We start from the raw sequence: 18,463 nt of genomic DNA on the forward strand, positions 1-18,463 counted from the left end.
CGCACGATTCCGATTTTCTTCTTATGTCCAGGATTAGAGATTTAATGTCATTGTAGAGCGTAGATCGAGCAGAACCGGAAGCAGAATCGTTTCCCCCAGCATAAACAATGACGCATTTAAAGGGGTTTCTGTGCATTAGCAAACATTTTGCTTTGTTCGTCAAACATCATAAAAATAAATGATCCTTTTCCGATTTATGGTACTTGTGTCAAACGTCATTTTGACACTTACAAATGGTTTTCAATGATGAACATGCTGTACTGATGGAACCCTTATGCTGTGGTGCGTAGCATTTGACAGCTAAATAAAGTATGAAGACACTTAATTCTTACTGCTGTATTTGCCATTTGGTCCATTTGCGAAACGATGAAAAAAATAGTTTCATTTTACTTGTCACCATCTCAAGTTTGTGAGCGGGAAATTATGGATGCTTATTTGTCGATAGTAATTATTTGTTATCATTTTAATTTACGACATGCGTTAATTGAATTAAAGTATCAATATCGAATTTACAAGTATCTTCGACTTGAATTAAAGTATCAATGTCGAATGTACTAGTACCTTCGTATTGAACGTTATACCATGCCTTCAGTGAACTGAAATTAATCTCATGAAAGTAAACCGAAAAAAGTTACACCCACACAAAATGACTAGGTCCTAAAATTGTGTTTAACAAGTAGATAACTCCTTGCTAATTTACGAGCTCCTTGCTCGATATATTGACATTTTAGATAAATCTGACTGGGGTATGATCTAAGCGCAAGCTGATAAGGCAGAACTGGCTTTATATAGGTCGATATTTTCCGAATGCATTTCAGGTAATGCCTGGCGACCGCCCATTTTAAATTTGCGGATTACGTGTGTATGTATTGCTGTCCAAAAAATTTCTTGTCGGAAAAATCGAAGTGTTTCTTTTTGTTTGCCAAGTTAATATTGCGTTGTGCATTTGACACAATTTAATATTCAAACCGACAGGTCCGGTAAATGACGAACATAATTTCGTAAAAGACATTAATGTTAAAAATTAATGAAGTATTTGTGCCGTTTCTCCAACATTCAATATGTCAGGAACTAAAGTGGATGTAACGCCAACTGGCGACATGGTAAGTATGAAACATGCTTTTAACGCAGATTTCTAACACAGCAATCATAAATCAAATTTATGTGTATTTCAAAGTTCATATACTGTATCATATTCGTATTATTTATGTATATAATTAAGGTTAATGTTTGTATGCTTAAATCCATACAGCCCGTGAGTCGCCATAATTAGTTAGTAGTATATCTATTGGCTGATAAAGTAAATTCGTCAAACCATTTGTTTACTACCACCACCCACATGTACACGATAAATGACATTACGCAAGTAGCTTCTCGTTCGTACGCCAGTGCGCCCATAAATCGTTTCTGCACTCTAATAAAAGTTCATCGTATATCAGGGAATTTGATTTTCCACAAAAACAGTGTCACACTTGTTGCCCTAGCCCAAAGGTCAAGGGCATTCTTTGAAAAATGGTAAAAAATAATACAATTTCGGAAACTGCAACTACATGCTTTCATTCAGTATTTTTAAATTCACTTGCAACAGATGCCTACCATGTTGAGTCGGGGTAAGAGAAAGGGAACACTTACACGTCAGATAAAATGTGGGAATACTACAGCACGTCCAGATTGTAATTTCATTATTAAATAAGTAAGTTTTGGACGTGTTACAAATATTCACGTTGATTGGATACATGTTGCGTACAAACATTTGTTGTGTCCATACCTTTAAAGTAAAAGTAACACTACGAATAAAACTGTTTTATCGGTGTCTTTAATGCACGCACTCATACAATGGTTTGAAAATTATAAAGCACAATATGTGTACCTATTTGACATGCTTTATTTGCATTATACATGCATTTTCGCATTCTCTTTAAAGTTCATTTTGATTTAGAATGATAAATTAAAAAGTACAAAGACATTGCCACAATTAAGAAGTTGTGATCCACTTATACATTACGCAATGAATGAATCATTATTTTATGCGTGTGATTGTAGATAGATAGAAACGTCAGCTCCAGCATAAGTATCCTTATAATGGTTTCCTATATAAAGTTTTGCAATCGATGGAAAGATTTGAAGTATAAGTCTGACTAATCCAAGTTATTTCGTAAAACAAATAACGATAATATCTTAGTGTTTGCGCCGTTTCTGTAAATTCAATATCTCTGCAACAAAAGTGGATGTAACGCCATCTGGCGACGTGGTAAGTGTGACACAACACATTTTACGTAGATAATGGTGTTAGCAATTATTAATCAAATTCATTTGAATTTTTAAGTTCATATTGTGCATAATATTCGTAAAGTGTATATAAAAATGAAAGAAGATGTATAGGCGTGAGTCGCCATAAAGTATAAGACATCGTGGCTGATGTAGTAAATATTGCGAGGATTGAAACCTGTACAAATACGTCACACCATGTGTATACCCCACACATAAACACAGTAAACGGCATAAACAAATGAGCTTGTCCGTTTGTACGACTGTGTGCCATTCTATTTTGTCCGTATTTACATATAGCTTCGTCGTATATAAGGAGGGTTTATATTCCACAAATAAACAGTGTTTCATTCGTTTCCCTAGCTCGAAGGTCAAGGGAATACTTGTTTAAATGGTAATAATGACAATACATTTTAAAACTGTAACTTTATGCTTTTATTCGGCACATTTAAATTCACTAGCTGCAGATTCAAACCGTTTTTAGAAGGCGTTAAAGGAAAAACACACATCTCAAAAGTAAAATGTGGAAATACTAAAACACTTCCGGCTTGTAATTTCATTATTAACTAAGCAAGTTTAAGACGTTTCACAAATATTCACGTTTGTTACGCACAGGCTGCGCGTAAAATTTGTTGTATCCGTACCTCTCATGTTACGGTAAAACTGTAACGTGTCGTCGACCGAGCGTCGGTCTTTATAGTATGGCTCAGACAATAACCCAAAGCACAATACAATAGTATATAAATTTCCTCAAGCTACCTTGCTTTATGATTGGTTATTAATACAATAATTGGTTTGGAACAGTAAATCAAGTGTAATCAAATGCTATATTCATATGACCTCGAACCCCACTATTTACGCCTTTGACCTCGGGTCTATGTATGGAGACATATGTCTCGGGACTACGTATGGAACCCTATGCCTCGGAAATATGTATGGAAACCTATGTCCTCGGGTCTATGTATGGAGACCTATGTCCTCGAGACTATGTATGGAAACCTATGTCTCGAAGCTATGTATGGAGACCTATGTCTCGGAACACTTCGTTATGACTCCGAGTCTGTGTGACTCGTTACCCTAGGTATGGAGCCTTGTAGTGTTGTGTGATGGTATGTTACTTATATATATACTATTAACGACCCGGGCTGCTGAGGGGTAGGAATCCAACTTCAAGGCTCTCAGAACGTTTGAAGAGGATAGCCAGTCTCTATGTGCCCAAAGTCCATAATGTATGTTAATAATATAATTTAATTACCTATTTCCGCGATGTTAACTCGACAAAGTCGGCAGTACAACTGACTGTTTGAGAGAAAACGCGCTTTTATACTGTCTTTTCATGCGGCGTTACTCGGACATTTCCATAGTGATACAGTTGAGATCTACGTAATAGTGGTTTGACTTAATTATAAAGCATAATAATTAAGTTCTGGTCTTTATCAACGCAATAAACATTTATTAAACAAAAAGATATAAACATAACATACAACGATACATTTCTAGGCATATTTTCAACAATGAATTAAACGTCAACAATGCTTACCGGAAATCAATGGACGCTTTTAATATATTATTTAAAAGGAACAATTTACCAAAAGAAAAAAATGAACGTAAGTAAAAATGGTGGTAGGTTAAAAATCACCACAAAACGTACAAGTCAAAGAAAAACATCATATGGCTTGTACTGAATTTATTTCATAAGGAAACAAAAATACAATTAAGTAACTTACTTTGACCTCACTTGTTACCGAGATGCCTTTTGTCTATGGCAGACATGTATGTATCGTGTGGGTATCCGTATCTATGGGGAAAAGGCATGAAATTTATTCAGACGTGCAAGAATACTATAATTTAATTTCTTGTGGGTTATGCAATGCTCGTTTTCAAACTAAAAACGTCGATATTTATCTCTCAATGATCGACATAACAGCAAACCATTTATATACGTTTTCAGGCACCAGATCCGACAGGATTTCGGTATAACAGCTATGCCACCAAGAAGACGTTGGCCAAAGGCCTGTTGGATATCAGTCTCCTAATGGCCAACGCCTCGCAGCTGAAATCCCTCATCAGTCTTGGCCCTGGTACTGACTATTACTACGCCAATATGGTGATGATTAGCCTGTCTATCGTGCTACAGATAATCACAGGCATACTGCTGCTGGTGTTGGGCAGTATGGAGGGCAAGGATCTGGAGGGGAAGAAGGCAGCTGATAAACTGAACAACGTCACGGTCGGCTTCGTGTTCGCTATAACCGTCATTAACTTGTTTGTGGCCGCGTTCGGGATTAAACTAAGTGAGAGATAAATGCTTACTTAATATGTGACTAAATCAAATATCATGTGAACTCTGTATTATTGTAATTGATTTATCTCGAATTTTTCGAATTTGTATTCTCGTATTCATAATTCTATCTCAGCACCTTCTTTGTATTATATATGTATAAATATATTTAAATTACCGTATTTGTAACTAATTAGAACTTTCATTCAAGGTGAAATGTCGTCGGAAGAAAACAAAAAATTAAAGTCCTTATATTTATGTTTACATGTATTTTGTGTCATACTTGCAAACATTATATTAATATATGTTTTAAAATACATTCATGACACGAGATGATTTTCATGATATTATGATGCATTTAACTCATTATATTTCATTTCAATACGAATATATATATATATATATATATATATATATATATATATATATATATATATATATATAAAGATTTCCACTTTTAAAAGGTGAGATCATCTTAAACATAATTTAATGATTATCCAATCAAAGGACCATTAAATCTTCATACACTTAAATTATAAACTATGTATCGTTATGTTTCCTTATGTAATATCACAAGATTTAGTTATGTAACATAATAGCGGTCATTTGCACTATGCGACCAGAAATAAAACGTGGCTCAAGGTCTCGTCGATTACAGGTTGCTTATCTTATATCCATCCTGATTCATCGCTAAGTTTGTATTATACTTTAGATACTACTGCAGAATCTTGCAGGAAAAATTGTGTTGATAGCTGGAAGCAAAGAACGCAAATTGGTATCAATCGATTAAAGTATCTGTCTTCCTTTTATTTTATTTTTGAAAATAAGAAGTATGACCAATATCTTGACATTATATGAAACATCCGTACAATGGGCTTTTTAATTGAGATGCCTGTACCTTTAAAATTAATGAGCATACAATATATAAACAGTAATAAGTGCAGAATAAAGGCTGCATTTAAATGTTTACATATGGAGTTTCACTTTGATAGTATGTTAATGTAATTGTTGTACATGAGTGATTAATTGTGTAATTTGCTTTGTGTAAGTAATTATTCAAAAAGTTCCTGTATGATTAGAGAATTGCGTAAACTCAATGATGCGCTGCTTCCTGTTTGTTTAAACCTTTCCAACACAGTCACATGTACAAACAAAATGTCAGAGAACGAATTAATAAATAATATGTGATCCAAATGATTAATTGCAGATTACCTTTAAATTGAGGCGCATATTTGCATCACTGCCCAATACTTTGGACAGCTGATATAACAAAACTGCCATCATCAATATATAATATATATGTTACTTCACAAATCCTCTTCTTTCGAATAAGTAAGCATATTTAAAAAAACACGAATCTTGGCATTTATTTATTTATTTACTTAGAGGGGTAGGTAACATTTAATAGATTTTGCAACCGCACATCGATGAGGAAAATTAAGACGAACATGGCGGTTGATGGCAACAATCTTTAATTGGAATGTTAGGAGATAAAAATATTTCAAGAAGTAGATAAAATGGTGTTTATGATTCAGTTGCCTACTCACAATAATCAAAGCATCCATGGAACGTGTTTTAATTTATTTATAACACACACGATATACTTAGTAAATATTGGTCGATGGAGTTTACTTTTATTCAGGCTGTTGTGTGCCGCACATAATGTCTACTTCTTCTACTTCGTACTTTCTACAGTCAGTTGCTGATTATTACAGGAAGGCCTATTATAGGCAGATATGGACACTGTCGAGCCGTTTCCTGGGAAGAACCAGTACTTGGTGTCTATGGAAGAGATAATGAGAACGCTCCCCGAGTAGGGAGCGAACCAACGAACTCCCGATCGCTAGGCGGACACCTCATCCACTAAACCGCCGCGACCTCTAGAGAAGTAGGTTATCTTTATAGAAGATCATTTACTCTAACGAATAACGCTTATCAAACGACGTAATAGAATGAAGTTTGTATGTCTGCAAATACTTTTACGTATTTCTGTTTACCTGTTATGAACTCTTGGATACACATATTTTCATATTTTGATATCTAACGACGTTAGATCGACCATGAAGTTAGATTGTACGAAAACACTTTAATAAAACTAGCATGGGATCATCAGCCAGAGTTAAAGGGGCCTTTTCACAGATTTTTGAATATTTTGAAGTTTGTCATTAAATGTTTTATATTGATAAATGTAAACATTGGATCTTAAAAGCTCCAGTAAAAGATCAAGAATAAAATTAAAACAATGAAAAAAAGTAATCGGTACCAGGGCTCGAACCAGTGACCCCCGGAGTCCTGGAGTTAGTCTGAAGTCGAAACGTATTAGCCCTCTCGGCTATCCCGCCGAATATACACAGATGAAGTATTTTATACCTTATATAAGCAATCTTCGTAGTTTCGTAAATTTAAACGACAACAACAGAACTTTCTATATTATTCAATCGTTTCGCGTTGCAACGCTTTATAATTTTTAGGTTTTAAAATCGTCAAAAGATACATATAATGGCTATATTGGACTATGGTAAATGTTCAGTAAAACTGTTTCCTCACAAATATCATAACTAAAACGAAAATTTGCGAATCTGGAACAACTTTTTTCAATTTTGTCAATTTACCAAACCGTGAAAAGATCCCTTTAATATGTCATATAGATGTTTGGAAAAACAGCTTATTTTTTTAACTGTTGTTATTGCAATACTGTGTCAAGCAAAACAGGTATGGTAAACAACGTAGTTGAAATCATACCAACATGCGGGGCGGACGCCCACTGCTGTCCTGATGAAGTCCCGTTGCTGTCCATTGAGAAGTACTGCACCGTTGGCGTTTAGGTAGAGTTCTTGAATGACTTGCACCAGCCCTTTGTCAATGTTGAATCCTCTCATAACATGCCATAGGCCATCATGCTACACGCGATTGAAAGCTTTCTTAAAATAAACGAAGTTGTGGAAGAGCTCACGTTGGTGTTGCAGGTTTTTCTCAATGATGATTCTGCAGTTGAAGATATGTTCAACTTTGCTCCGGCCAGCTCAGCCTGCTCTTCGGTCAGCAGTTCCGTCCGTCAGGGGTGTCTGCTCTCCCCCGTACTGTTCAGCCTTTTCCTTGAGAAGATAATGCAGGAGACCTTTCATGACCACCAAACCTCTATTTCAATCGGTGAAAGATTAATTTCCAACTTGAGATTCGCTGATGACATTGACCTCGTGGGGGCATCATCAGTGAGCGTCAAGATCTTACCGATAGACCATATGAAAGAGCAAGAGCATACGGGATGGATATCAGAACGGAAAAGTCGAAAATCACGGTGAACAGGACGACCAACACCAGTGCAGACACCACCATGAACGGCGAGAAGCTAGAAGAAGTGACCAGATTCAAGTACTTGGGCGCAACCCTGTAAAAGGATGGTACCAGTGCCGCTGAGTTATAAGAATTGCCGTGGCAATCGCAGCGATGACCGGACTGAGCAGGTTGTGGACAAGCAGTTCCATCAGCTCCCCCACCAAGTACAGGCACTTCAAGTCCTTCGTAGTCACCACCCTACTCTACGGCTGCGACACCTTGACGCTGCGCGCGGACACAGAACACAGGATACAGGCATTTGAACACGAATGTCTCCGAAGACATGCTCCGCATCTCCTATACGAAGCACAAGACCAACGATTACCCGGTACACAGTTTTTGGTCCACAAGCACAAGAGCCACTACTGGCGACCGTCAAAGGACGAAAGCTGACTTGGTTTGGACACGTCACCAGGAACAACTCTCTGTGTAAAACTGTTATCAAGGACACGCTAGAGGACAGTCGACCTCGAAGCCGTCAGAAAAAAAAACTGGATGAATGATTTAAAAGAGTGGACATCCCTTACCATGGCCGAATTGCTCTCAGCAGCACAGACCTTATTGGAGGAGGATTTCTGTATCGTCGTCATTCATTTTCCCCCAACGGTTAACCTGTCAACGGATTTATGATGATGATGATGATGATGATGATGATGATGATGATGATGATGATGATGATGATGATGATGATGATGATGATGATGATGATGATGATGATGATGATGATGATGATAATGCAACATTCGAGAAATCCTTACAAATACTATGTTTTGTAAATGTCTAATATGACCTTCCGGTTGTTGGTAGACAGTTTACCTGTTATGGCTGTTGGTAGACTGCTTACCTGTTATGAAATCTTGGATACACATATTTTCATATTTTTATATCTAACGATGTTAGATCGACCATAAAGTTAGATTGCACGAAAACACTTTAATAAAACTTGCATGGGATCATCAGCCAGAGTTAATATGTCATATAGATGTTTGGAAAACAGCTTATTTATTGAACTGTTGTTATTGAAATACTGCGTCAAGCAAAACAGGTATGGTATACAACGTATTTGAAATCATACCAACATGCGAGGCGGACGCCCACTGCAGTCCTGATGAAGTCCCGTTGCTGTCCATTGAGAAGTACTGCACCACTGGCGTTTAGGTAGAGTTCTTGAATGACTTGCACCAGCCCTTTGTCAATGTTGAATCCTCTCATAACATGCCATAGGCCATCATGCTACACGCGATTGAAAGCTTTCTTAAAATAAACGAAGTTGTGGAAGAGCTCACGTTGGTGTTGCAGGTTTTTCTTAATGATGAATCTGCAGTTGGAGATATATTCAACTTTGTTCCGCCCAGCTCAGCCTGCTCTTCGGTCAGCAGTTCCGTTCGTCAGGGGTGTCTGCTCTCTTCCGTCGTCTACTTCAGCATTGTCCTTGAGAAGATAATGAGGGAGACCTTTCATGACCACCACACCTCTATTTCAATCGGTGAAAGATTAATTTCCAACTTGAGATTCGCTGATGATAATGACCTCATGGGGGAACCAGCAGTGAACTTCAAGATCTTACCAATAGACAATATGAAAGAGCAAGAGCATACGGGATGGAGGTCAGCACGGAAAAGTCGGAGATCATGGTGAACAGCTCGACCAACAGCAGTGAAGACATCATCATGAACGGCGAGAAGCTAGAAGAAGTGACCAGATTCAAGTACTTTGGCGCAACCCTGTGAAAAGATGGTACCAGTGTCGCTGAGGTATGAATAAGAATTGCCGTGGCAATCGCAACGTTGACCGGACTGAGCAGGTTGTGGACAAGCAGTTCCATCAGCTTCCCCACCATGTACAGGCTCTTCAAGTCCTTCTTAGTCTACCCCTACTCTACGGCTGCGACACATGGACGCTTCGCGCGGACACAGAACGCAGTATACAGGCATTTGAACATGAATGTTTCCGAAGACTGCTCCGCATCTCCTATACGAAGCACAAGACCAACGAGTACACAGTTTTTGGTCCTCAAGCACAAGAGTCCCTACTGGCGACCGTCTAAGGACGAAAGCTGGCAGGACACGCTTGAGGGAGGTCGACATCAAAGCCGTCAGAAGAAAAACTGGATGAATGATTTAAAAGAGTGGACATCCCTTACCGTGGGCGAATTGCTCTCAGCAGCACAGACCTTATTCATTCCCCCCCCAACGGTAAACCGGTCAAGGGATTGATGATGATGATGATGATGATGATGATGATGATGATGATGATGATGATGATGATGATGATGATGATGATGATGATGATGATGATGATGATGATGATGATGATGATGATGATGATGATGATGATGATGATGATGATGATGATGGTGATGATGATGGTGATGATGATGTTGATGATCATGATGATGATGCAACATTCGAGAAATCCTTACAAATACTATGTTTTGTAAATGTGTAATATGACGTTCCGGTTGTTGGTAGACAAACTATAGTTCGAAAGATAACGACAGACCTGAACATGTGTATAAACAATTCTTTCAACTTGTAGTGCCAAACAATTGAAATTGTTCATCACGGACAATGACAGCACAAGGAAAGGATATTCTGTATGGTCTTCAAACATTGGCCATTTAAAAAACAGTCATGATTTTGTTGTCATTGGGTGAAAAGTCAATAAGAAATCAACAGTTTACAAAGGATATAACAAATAGCCAAGTATTTTAAACATTGTCAAAACAACAGAACTCGAAGGGTTGAGTCTTTATATGTCTTCAAGATAGGTTTGCTATGTCCTTGGTGTTTGGGTCCAATGTCAATGTCCAACGTTATAAGGATTATAAGGGGAAACAGCAAGCATATTAAAGAGTTTCCATGCTAAACAAACAGTTGACCATTGTTCGTCCAAAAAAAATTAGTTGATTAAATTGTTTAGATTCTTCTTGATAAATGGGCATTTCCAAAGACCAATGTGACACAAATAGTTATCAAGCGTTGATCATGCTGTATTGATGGGCATTGGTTCGCTAACTTGGACAGATATAGGAATCATGAACACACACATATTCCTTCTGCTCAATTTGTCTATTGGTCAAACTTACAAAAGATGGAACATGTGATTCATTTTAATTTTTCAGCAGTTAAAAATTGAACATGGAATGTTTTTGAGTTAAATATAAAAGTTGTGTGTATCTGGGGGGGGGGGGGTCTTACTTGTCGAAAGTCAGTTTTAGTTGTCGTTTAAATTAACGCCGCCCAGTATTTGGATTAATGTATCCGTGTCAAGTTGCGTAGTTCCTTTGCAGTGCTTGTTATACAATGTCTTACGCGAATTGCAATTAACTTCAGTGCAAATAAAACGAAAACAAACACAAAACACACATTGACTATGACCTAACATTTTAGTTATACATGTAGATAACTCTTCCCCTATTTATGAACTCATTGTCCGAGATACTTACATGTGAGGTATTATGGACAGCGGTATGAACTAAGATCGTGCTGATAATGCTATGTTAGATTTATATTTGCCGATGTTTCTCGAGAGCATATTATGCTATGCCTGGTTTTCGCCTTTTTGAACTAGACAGAATATGTGTAATTGTGTCGAGATATTGGCTTTTTTCGGGAAAAAATGTTTACGGATATCAACAAATGTCAGAATTCGTATCCGTTCATCCGTATGTGATATCGGAATACTGTACGAATAGTTCGGCCGAAATGTGGTGTCTTATCATATATTTTAAGAGCAAAGGTCATGGATGAAAAAGTTGGAATACCTGTACAATGTATATGCATAAATATCACTTGTTATTACATATTACGGATTTAATTAGCCCATAGGTCATTGACTGCTAAACTACTAGCGTTTTCACAAGATTACAATGTGCAATATTGGGTGATCGGAATTTTCAGCATATATACCAATATATATTAAGAACAGCATATATTGCTTTCGAAGTAAGCATTTTCCCTGTTTCCTTTAATCGTCAATCAACATCTGTTGTTAAACCGTTAATCGCATATCATTCGAGCATGTTTAAGAACGTCTGGATATGAGTGGAAACCGCCTGCAAAGGTCTATAGCTCGCGTGGACTTAAACAACAACGCAGCATTCGTTTACGTTACAAACGATGAGCTTTTTATTTATTTTTATACGAATATTCAGATACTGAATTACTTTCCGATAACAAAACCACCATGAGGACATAAAAATATCAGAATATTCGTCAATAATCCTAGTTTTATGTATTTACCAGGTTTAAATTACGCTGAGCATATGATAATACGATTCAAACTATAACAGTGACTGATCCGAGAAGGTTCAAACGTAAATTGGTATAAAGAAAGTATAATCTCAGTGTTCGCGCCGTTACTGCAACATTGAATATGTCAGAAATAAAATAGGATGTAATGCCATCTGGTGACATGGTAAGTGCTAAACAATATATTTAACTAAGATGATGTTGTAAGCAGTCGTAACTGATATATGCCTGCGAAGCTGTAAATTTTGAAAGTGATTTACGTTCGTATAATTAATATAATATATGGACTAAGAGGATAAAATTTCTTCTAATTGCTCAGTCTATATGATATAAATATATCCAAATAATGTATTATGACAACACATATTAACGACATGTCCTTTGTCTGTCTTCAAACATGTCTGCGTCGTGTGGGGATTTATGACACTACGTCTTCAAGTTTATTTTACAAAAACTAGAGAATATTAATCTTTGTTTGTAATTATGAAATATTCTTCTCCGAAATAATGAACTTCAATACTAATCTCTCAACGATCAACATAGCATCAAACCATTATTTAACGTTTCCAGGTAACGGATCGCGACGGATTCCGGTACAACAGGTACGCTACCAAAAAGACGCTCGTTGAAGGCCTGTTGGATATCAGTCTCCTAATGGCCAACGCCTCGCAGCTGAAATCCCTCATCAGTCTTGGCCCTGGTACTGACTATTACTACGCCAATATGGTGATGATTAGCCTGTCCATCGTACTACAGATAGTCACAGGCATACTGCTGCTGGTGTTGGGCAGTATGGAGGGCAAGGATCTGGAGGGGAAGAAGGCAGCTGATAAACTGAACAACGTCACGGTCGGCTTCGTTTTCACTATTACCGCCATTAACTTGTTCGTGGCCGCGTTCGGGATCAAACTTAGTGAGTGTTGAGCGGCCCATGTGTGACTTACCATCTGTATTATGTTTAATATGCATTGTCAAGATGTGTCTCGTATTTCTCAAATTTCTATCCTAGTGTTCACATTTGTGTTACATATTTATAAATGTTATGTATGCATATATGTTGTACGAACGTTCATTCACGATGAAATGTTGTCAATTGATAACAAAAAACTGTAATCCTAGAAGGTGTGTTAACATTTATTTTAAGTCATACTTGACACCGTTAATATATTACACGTCAATAGAATACCCGTGCAATATTATGATGTCAATCGCATGTATTCTTTTAAAAATCTCGATTGCTGTTTAGCGCTAACACAGTGTTGATTATCTTTCATTAAACATTTGGGCCGTGCTCTGTGAAAAGGGTGTTTGATGCATTTGCACTGGCTAATCATGGACGAAACTTTCCGCCTAAGCTGGATTTTTTTTCTAAGAAGAGACAGTTTCTTTAAACGAAATATATCACAAAAGCGGAAATTGTCGTTCCTGATTAGCCTGTGCGGACTGCACAGGCTAATCTTGGACGGCACTTTACGCACATGCATGAAACTCCCTTTTCACAGAGCACGTCCCATTTTTTACATATCCACAATGCACGAACTCAACATCATATACACAGGGCTTTCAAAACTATAAAACACTATATGTGTAACTGATTTGACATTTTTAAGTTGTATATGAATTTCCGTATTCGATTTAAGATCAATTTTATGTGAAATAAAAATATAACGAAATTGCCATAAGTAAAAGATTTAGATCTTATTTTATATTACGTTACTACTATTTTATAAGTGTGACTTGTTGATAATTTATTACGTCAGATGACATAAATATCGTTAACATTTACAAATTAACTGCAACATTTGTTTTCGCAGTATTACATTGTTTACAAATAGAATTATCATTTATCATCAACCACTTATTTATTCAATGATGAGTGTAGCTCTGCGCGAGCATTGTATTTCGCGGGCTTAGCGCAAAACGGTCGTAACTGACTTTTTGTAAACTTTTCAGTACGATGAAAAATAATAATATTTTATTCATTTTTATCAGTTATACAAAATAATTTTGTAAAATTATTTTGCATAAATGTAGGTATTGTACATTCATTTAAAGTTCACACAATATACCTCTATTGGCATTATTGTAGTCAGAGATATTTGTTAAATATCAAGATACGACTGTTTTGCGCTTAAAATCTTGTAATGTTTGATTATATTTTTTATGCAAAAAGGTTGTATTTGAAAATCAGATTCTGTTCATATGTCTTAATATGAAGACTTTTTTCGGAATACTTGTAATATGTGTTAATTGAATTTTTTTTTATGATAGAAGAAAATAAAAAAAATTACATTTATTTGAATCAAGTTGGATTACCTGGAGTACATGCAATGCATTGCATTGTGCTTGTTTCTAACCAATAATTATAACTATAAAGTATTATCACTTTATTTGTTTTTTTTTAAATATTTAAATGTATGCAGACATACTACTAACAGAAAAATGATCATTACACAGTGACTGGGGGCCTGTACAGAATTATTAAGTAAAAGACCAATACATAAGAAGAAACAAGTTAATGTCATATCTTTAAATCTTTCATAAAGCATTTAATATTTGTATTATAATTATTATAATTCAATAGAGTTCAAGTCAAATCAAGTCTTATCAGCTTATTTTAATTTAAAAAAATAATGAACTTTGTTATTAAAAGCAGGCCTATAACCCTCTTTCTGAATTCAAATACAAACTACAATGTTTTCAAATATATTTATTGTGATAAACGAAAAATGTTAAGACAAAAACTAGTACAAAATCCTATTGATCTTTTTCCTACCTTTTGATCATCATTATTATAATTGTCTCAGTCTGACATGTTACACATTGATACCATCGTCTCAGTCTGACATGCTGTGTACTGGTATGATTGTCACAGTTTGGCATGATACATACCGGTACCATTATCTCAGTCTGACATGCTAGTACCATTGCCACAGTCTCATATGCTACTTACTGGTATAATTGTAACAGTCTGACATGCCACGCACTGGTACCATGTCACAGTCTCAGATGCTTCGCATTGGTACCATTGTCACCATCGGACATGCTACGTGCTGGTATAATTGTCACAGTTTGAAATGCTATATACTGGTATAATTGTCACAGTCTCAGAGGCTACGTACTGGTATAATTGTAACAGACTGACATGACATGTACTGGTACAATTGTCACAGTCTGACATGCCACGTACTGGCACCATGTCACAGTCTCAGATGCTACCTACTGATATCATAGTCACAATCTGACATACCACGTACTGTAATAATTGTCACAGTCTGACATGCTACGTACTGATACAATAGGCATAGTCTCACATGCTACCTACTGGTACCATTGTCACAATCTGACATGCTACGTACTGGTATAATTGTCACAGTCTTACATGCTCCGTGCGGGTAAAATTGTCACAGTCTGACATGCTAAGTACTGGTATTATCACAGTCTACCATGCTATGTACTGGTACCATTGTCACAGTCTAACATGCTATGTACTGGTACCATTGTCACAGTCTAACATGCTATGTACTGATACCATTGTAACAGTGTGGCATGCTAGGTACTTGTACCATTGTCACTGTCTGACATGCTATGTACTGGTACCATTGTCTCAGTGTAACATGCTACATACTGGTATAATTGTCACAGTCTCACATGCTACGAACTGGTACCATTTTAACAGACTTAAATGCTATGTACTGGTACCGTTGTAACAGTCTGACATGCTACCTACTAGTATCATTGTCACAGTTTGACTAGCTATGTACTGGTTCAATTGTCACAGTCTGACATGCTACATACGGGTATAATTGGCACAGTCTGACAGGCTACGTACTGGTAAAATTGTCACAGTCTCACATGCTACGTACTGGTACCATTGAAATAGTTTGAAATGCCATGTACTGGTACCATTGTCACAGTCTCATAAGCTGCGTACTGGTATAATTGTCTCAATCTCACATGCTACATGCAGGTATAATTGTCACAGTCTTACATGCTACGTACTGGAGCCATTGACACAGTCTGATGTGACACGTACTGGTACCATTGTAACAGTCTGACATGCTACATACGGGTATCATTGTCACAGTTTGACCAGCTATGTACTGGTTCAATTGTCACAGTCTGACATGCTACATATTGGTATAATTGTCACAGTCTGACAGGCTACATACTGGTAAAATTGTCACCGGCTCACATGCTACATACTGGTACCATTGAAATAGTTTGACATGCCATGTACTGGTAGCATTGTCACAGTCTCTTAAGCTGCGTACTGGTATAATTGTCTCAATCTCACATGCTACATGCTGGTATAATTGTCACAGTCTCACATGCTACGTACTGGAACCATTGAAACAGTCTGATGTGACACGTACCGGTACCATTGTAACAGTCTGACATGCTAGGTACTGGTACCATTGTCAAAGTCTTACTTGCTACGTACTGGTATAACTGAAACAGTCAGACATGCTTGGTACTGGTACCATTGTCACAGTCTTACTTGCTACACACTGGTATCATTGAAACAGTCTGACATGCTAGGTACTGGTAATATTGTCACTGTCTGACATGCCACGTACTGATATCATTGAAACAGTCTGACATGCTAGGTACTGGTACCATTGTCACAGTCTCACATGCTAAGTACTGGTATAATTGTCAAAGTCTAACATGCTATGTACTGGTACCATTGTCACAGTCTAACATGCTATATACTGGTACAATTGTAACAGTCTGACATGCTACCTACTGGTACCATTTTCGCTGTCTGACATGCCACGTACTGGTATCATTGAAACAATCTGACATGCTACGCACTGGTTTTATTGTCACAGTATCACATGCTAGGTACTGGAACAATTGTAACAGTCTGACATGCTACGTACTGGTACCATTGTCACTGTCTGAACTGCTATTTACTGGTATAATTGTCACAGTCTGAACTGCTAGGTACTGGAACCATTGTCACAATTTGAAATGCTACGTACTTGTACCATTGTAACAGTCTGAAATGCTAAGTACTGGTATCGTTGTAACAGTCAGACTGGTTTATTGTGCTGGGACAATTGTCACAGTCTGACATGCTACTTACTGGTACCATTGTCACAGTCTATCATGCTACATACTGGTATTATTGTCACATTCTAACATGATACATACCGGTACCATTTTCAAAGTCTGACATACTAGTACTGGTACGATTGTAGCGTTTTTATTTATTTTCTATAAAGTACCAGAAATGGCATTTTCCAATTAGGAAAAAAACTACAAATTTCCCAATTGCTGTAAAAAAACAATTGAACAAAACAAAAACAAAAAAAAATAATTAAGTTTTCCTATGCAGCTCTTTGGTATGACAACTTGACAACATTTAGTTATTAATTTTTAAGTATTTGGGAGCAAAATTTCAATTATACCAATTTCCCAATATGAAGACTTCACAACGTGAATTTTCCCAATTTCTGGGTTTTTCTCACACAATTTGGCTGGTACCAATACTTTTCCCAATAGGTAACACAAATCACGGCATTGTCTCAGTCTGTATGTATTGCTACCATGGTCTCAGTCTCACATTCTAGGTACTGGTACCATTACACTATCATGTTTATCTTCTTTGTCAGTGCAAAACGGTTGCAACTGCAGATACGACTGTTTTGCAATGAAAATAATTTCATTTTCAGATACGACATTTTGCCAAATGACGGTTTTAGGGGATTTAAAGCAGAATTTAGCTTAAATATTTTTTCAGATTATAAATATTGACATTATAGTACAAAATATGCAATAAAGTCATTTTTGTAAAAAATGTCAGTTACGACCGTTTTGCACTAAGCCCACGATTTGTAATCATTTAATACCCCTATTCAATTATGAATCAAACTACGAAAATAGAGTACTGTTAATGGAACCTTAAAGGGGCCTTTTCACAGATTTTGACGTCAAAAGATGCATATAATGGCTATTTTAGAGCATGATAAATGTTCAGTATATTACTGTTTCCTCACAAATATCATAACGTAACAACTTTTTTTTTATTTTGTCAATTAACCAAAACGTGAAAAGGCCCCTATAAGCCTCGATATAAAAAAGTCGTAAGAACTTATATAATACAAGTTATATCAGGACAATGAAAGATGATGATGATGATGATGATGATGATTACCGCACTTAAGTTAACCGAAGTCTGGTTCATTGTTATTTGATTAATATATATGATGTGAATAATGCCATCATATGCAACACATATACCTCCGTGAAAATAACTGTTATACTCCACATTGAATTGACATGCTAATTTAACACACACTAACATACAACATATTGT

At 36.7% G+C, this 18,463-nt stretch overlaps 2 protein-coding genes across 2 annotated transcripts; both read left to right on the forward strand.

Moving 5' to 3' along the window:
* Nucleotides 1-824: 824 nt before the first annotated feature.
* Nucleotides 825-4,756, forward strand: LOC127880503 (ninjurin-1-like). Its single transcript, XM_052427811.1, has 2 exons — nt 825-1,103; nt 4,220-4,756. The coding sequence occupies exons 1-2, from the start codon at nt 1,062-1,064 to the stop codon at nt 4,571-4,573; spliced, it is 396 nt and encodes a 131-aa protein (XP_052283771.1). The 5' UTR covers nt 825-1,061; the 3' UTR covers nt 4,574-4,756.
* A 4,730-nt stretch (nt 4,757-9,486) lies between these two features.
* Nucleotides 9,487-13,062, forward strand: LOC127873719 (ninjurin-1-like). Its single transcript, XM_052417707.1, has 2 exons — nt 9,487-9,579; nt 12,709-13,062. Exons 1-2 carry the CDS (start codon nt 9,487-9,489, stop codon nt 13,060-13,062), a joined length of 447 nt encoding a protein of 148 aa, XP_052273667.1.
* The last annotated feature ends 5,401 nt before the right edge of the window (nt 13,063-18,463 follow it).

This window comes from Dreissena polymorpha, chromosome 1 (assembly GCF_020536995.1).
Source record: "Dreissena polymorpha isolate Duluth1 chromosome 1, UMN_Dpol_1.0, whole genome shotgun sequence".
Lineage (NCBI taxonomy): Eukaryota > Metazoa > Mollusca > Bivalvia > Myida > Dreissenidae > Dreissena > Dreissena polymorpha.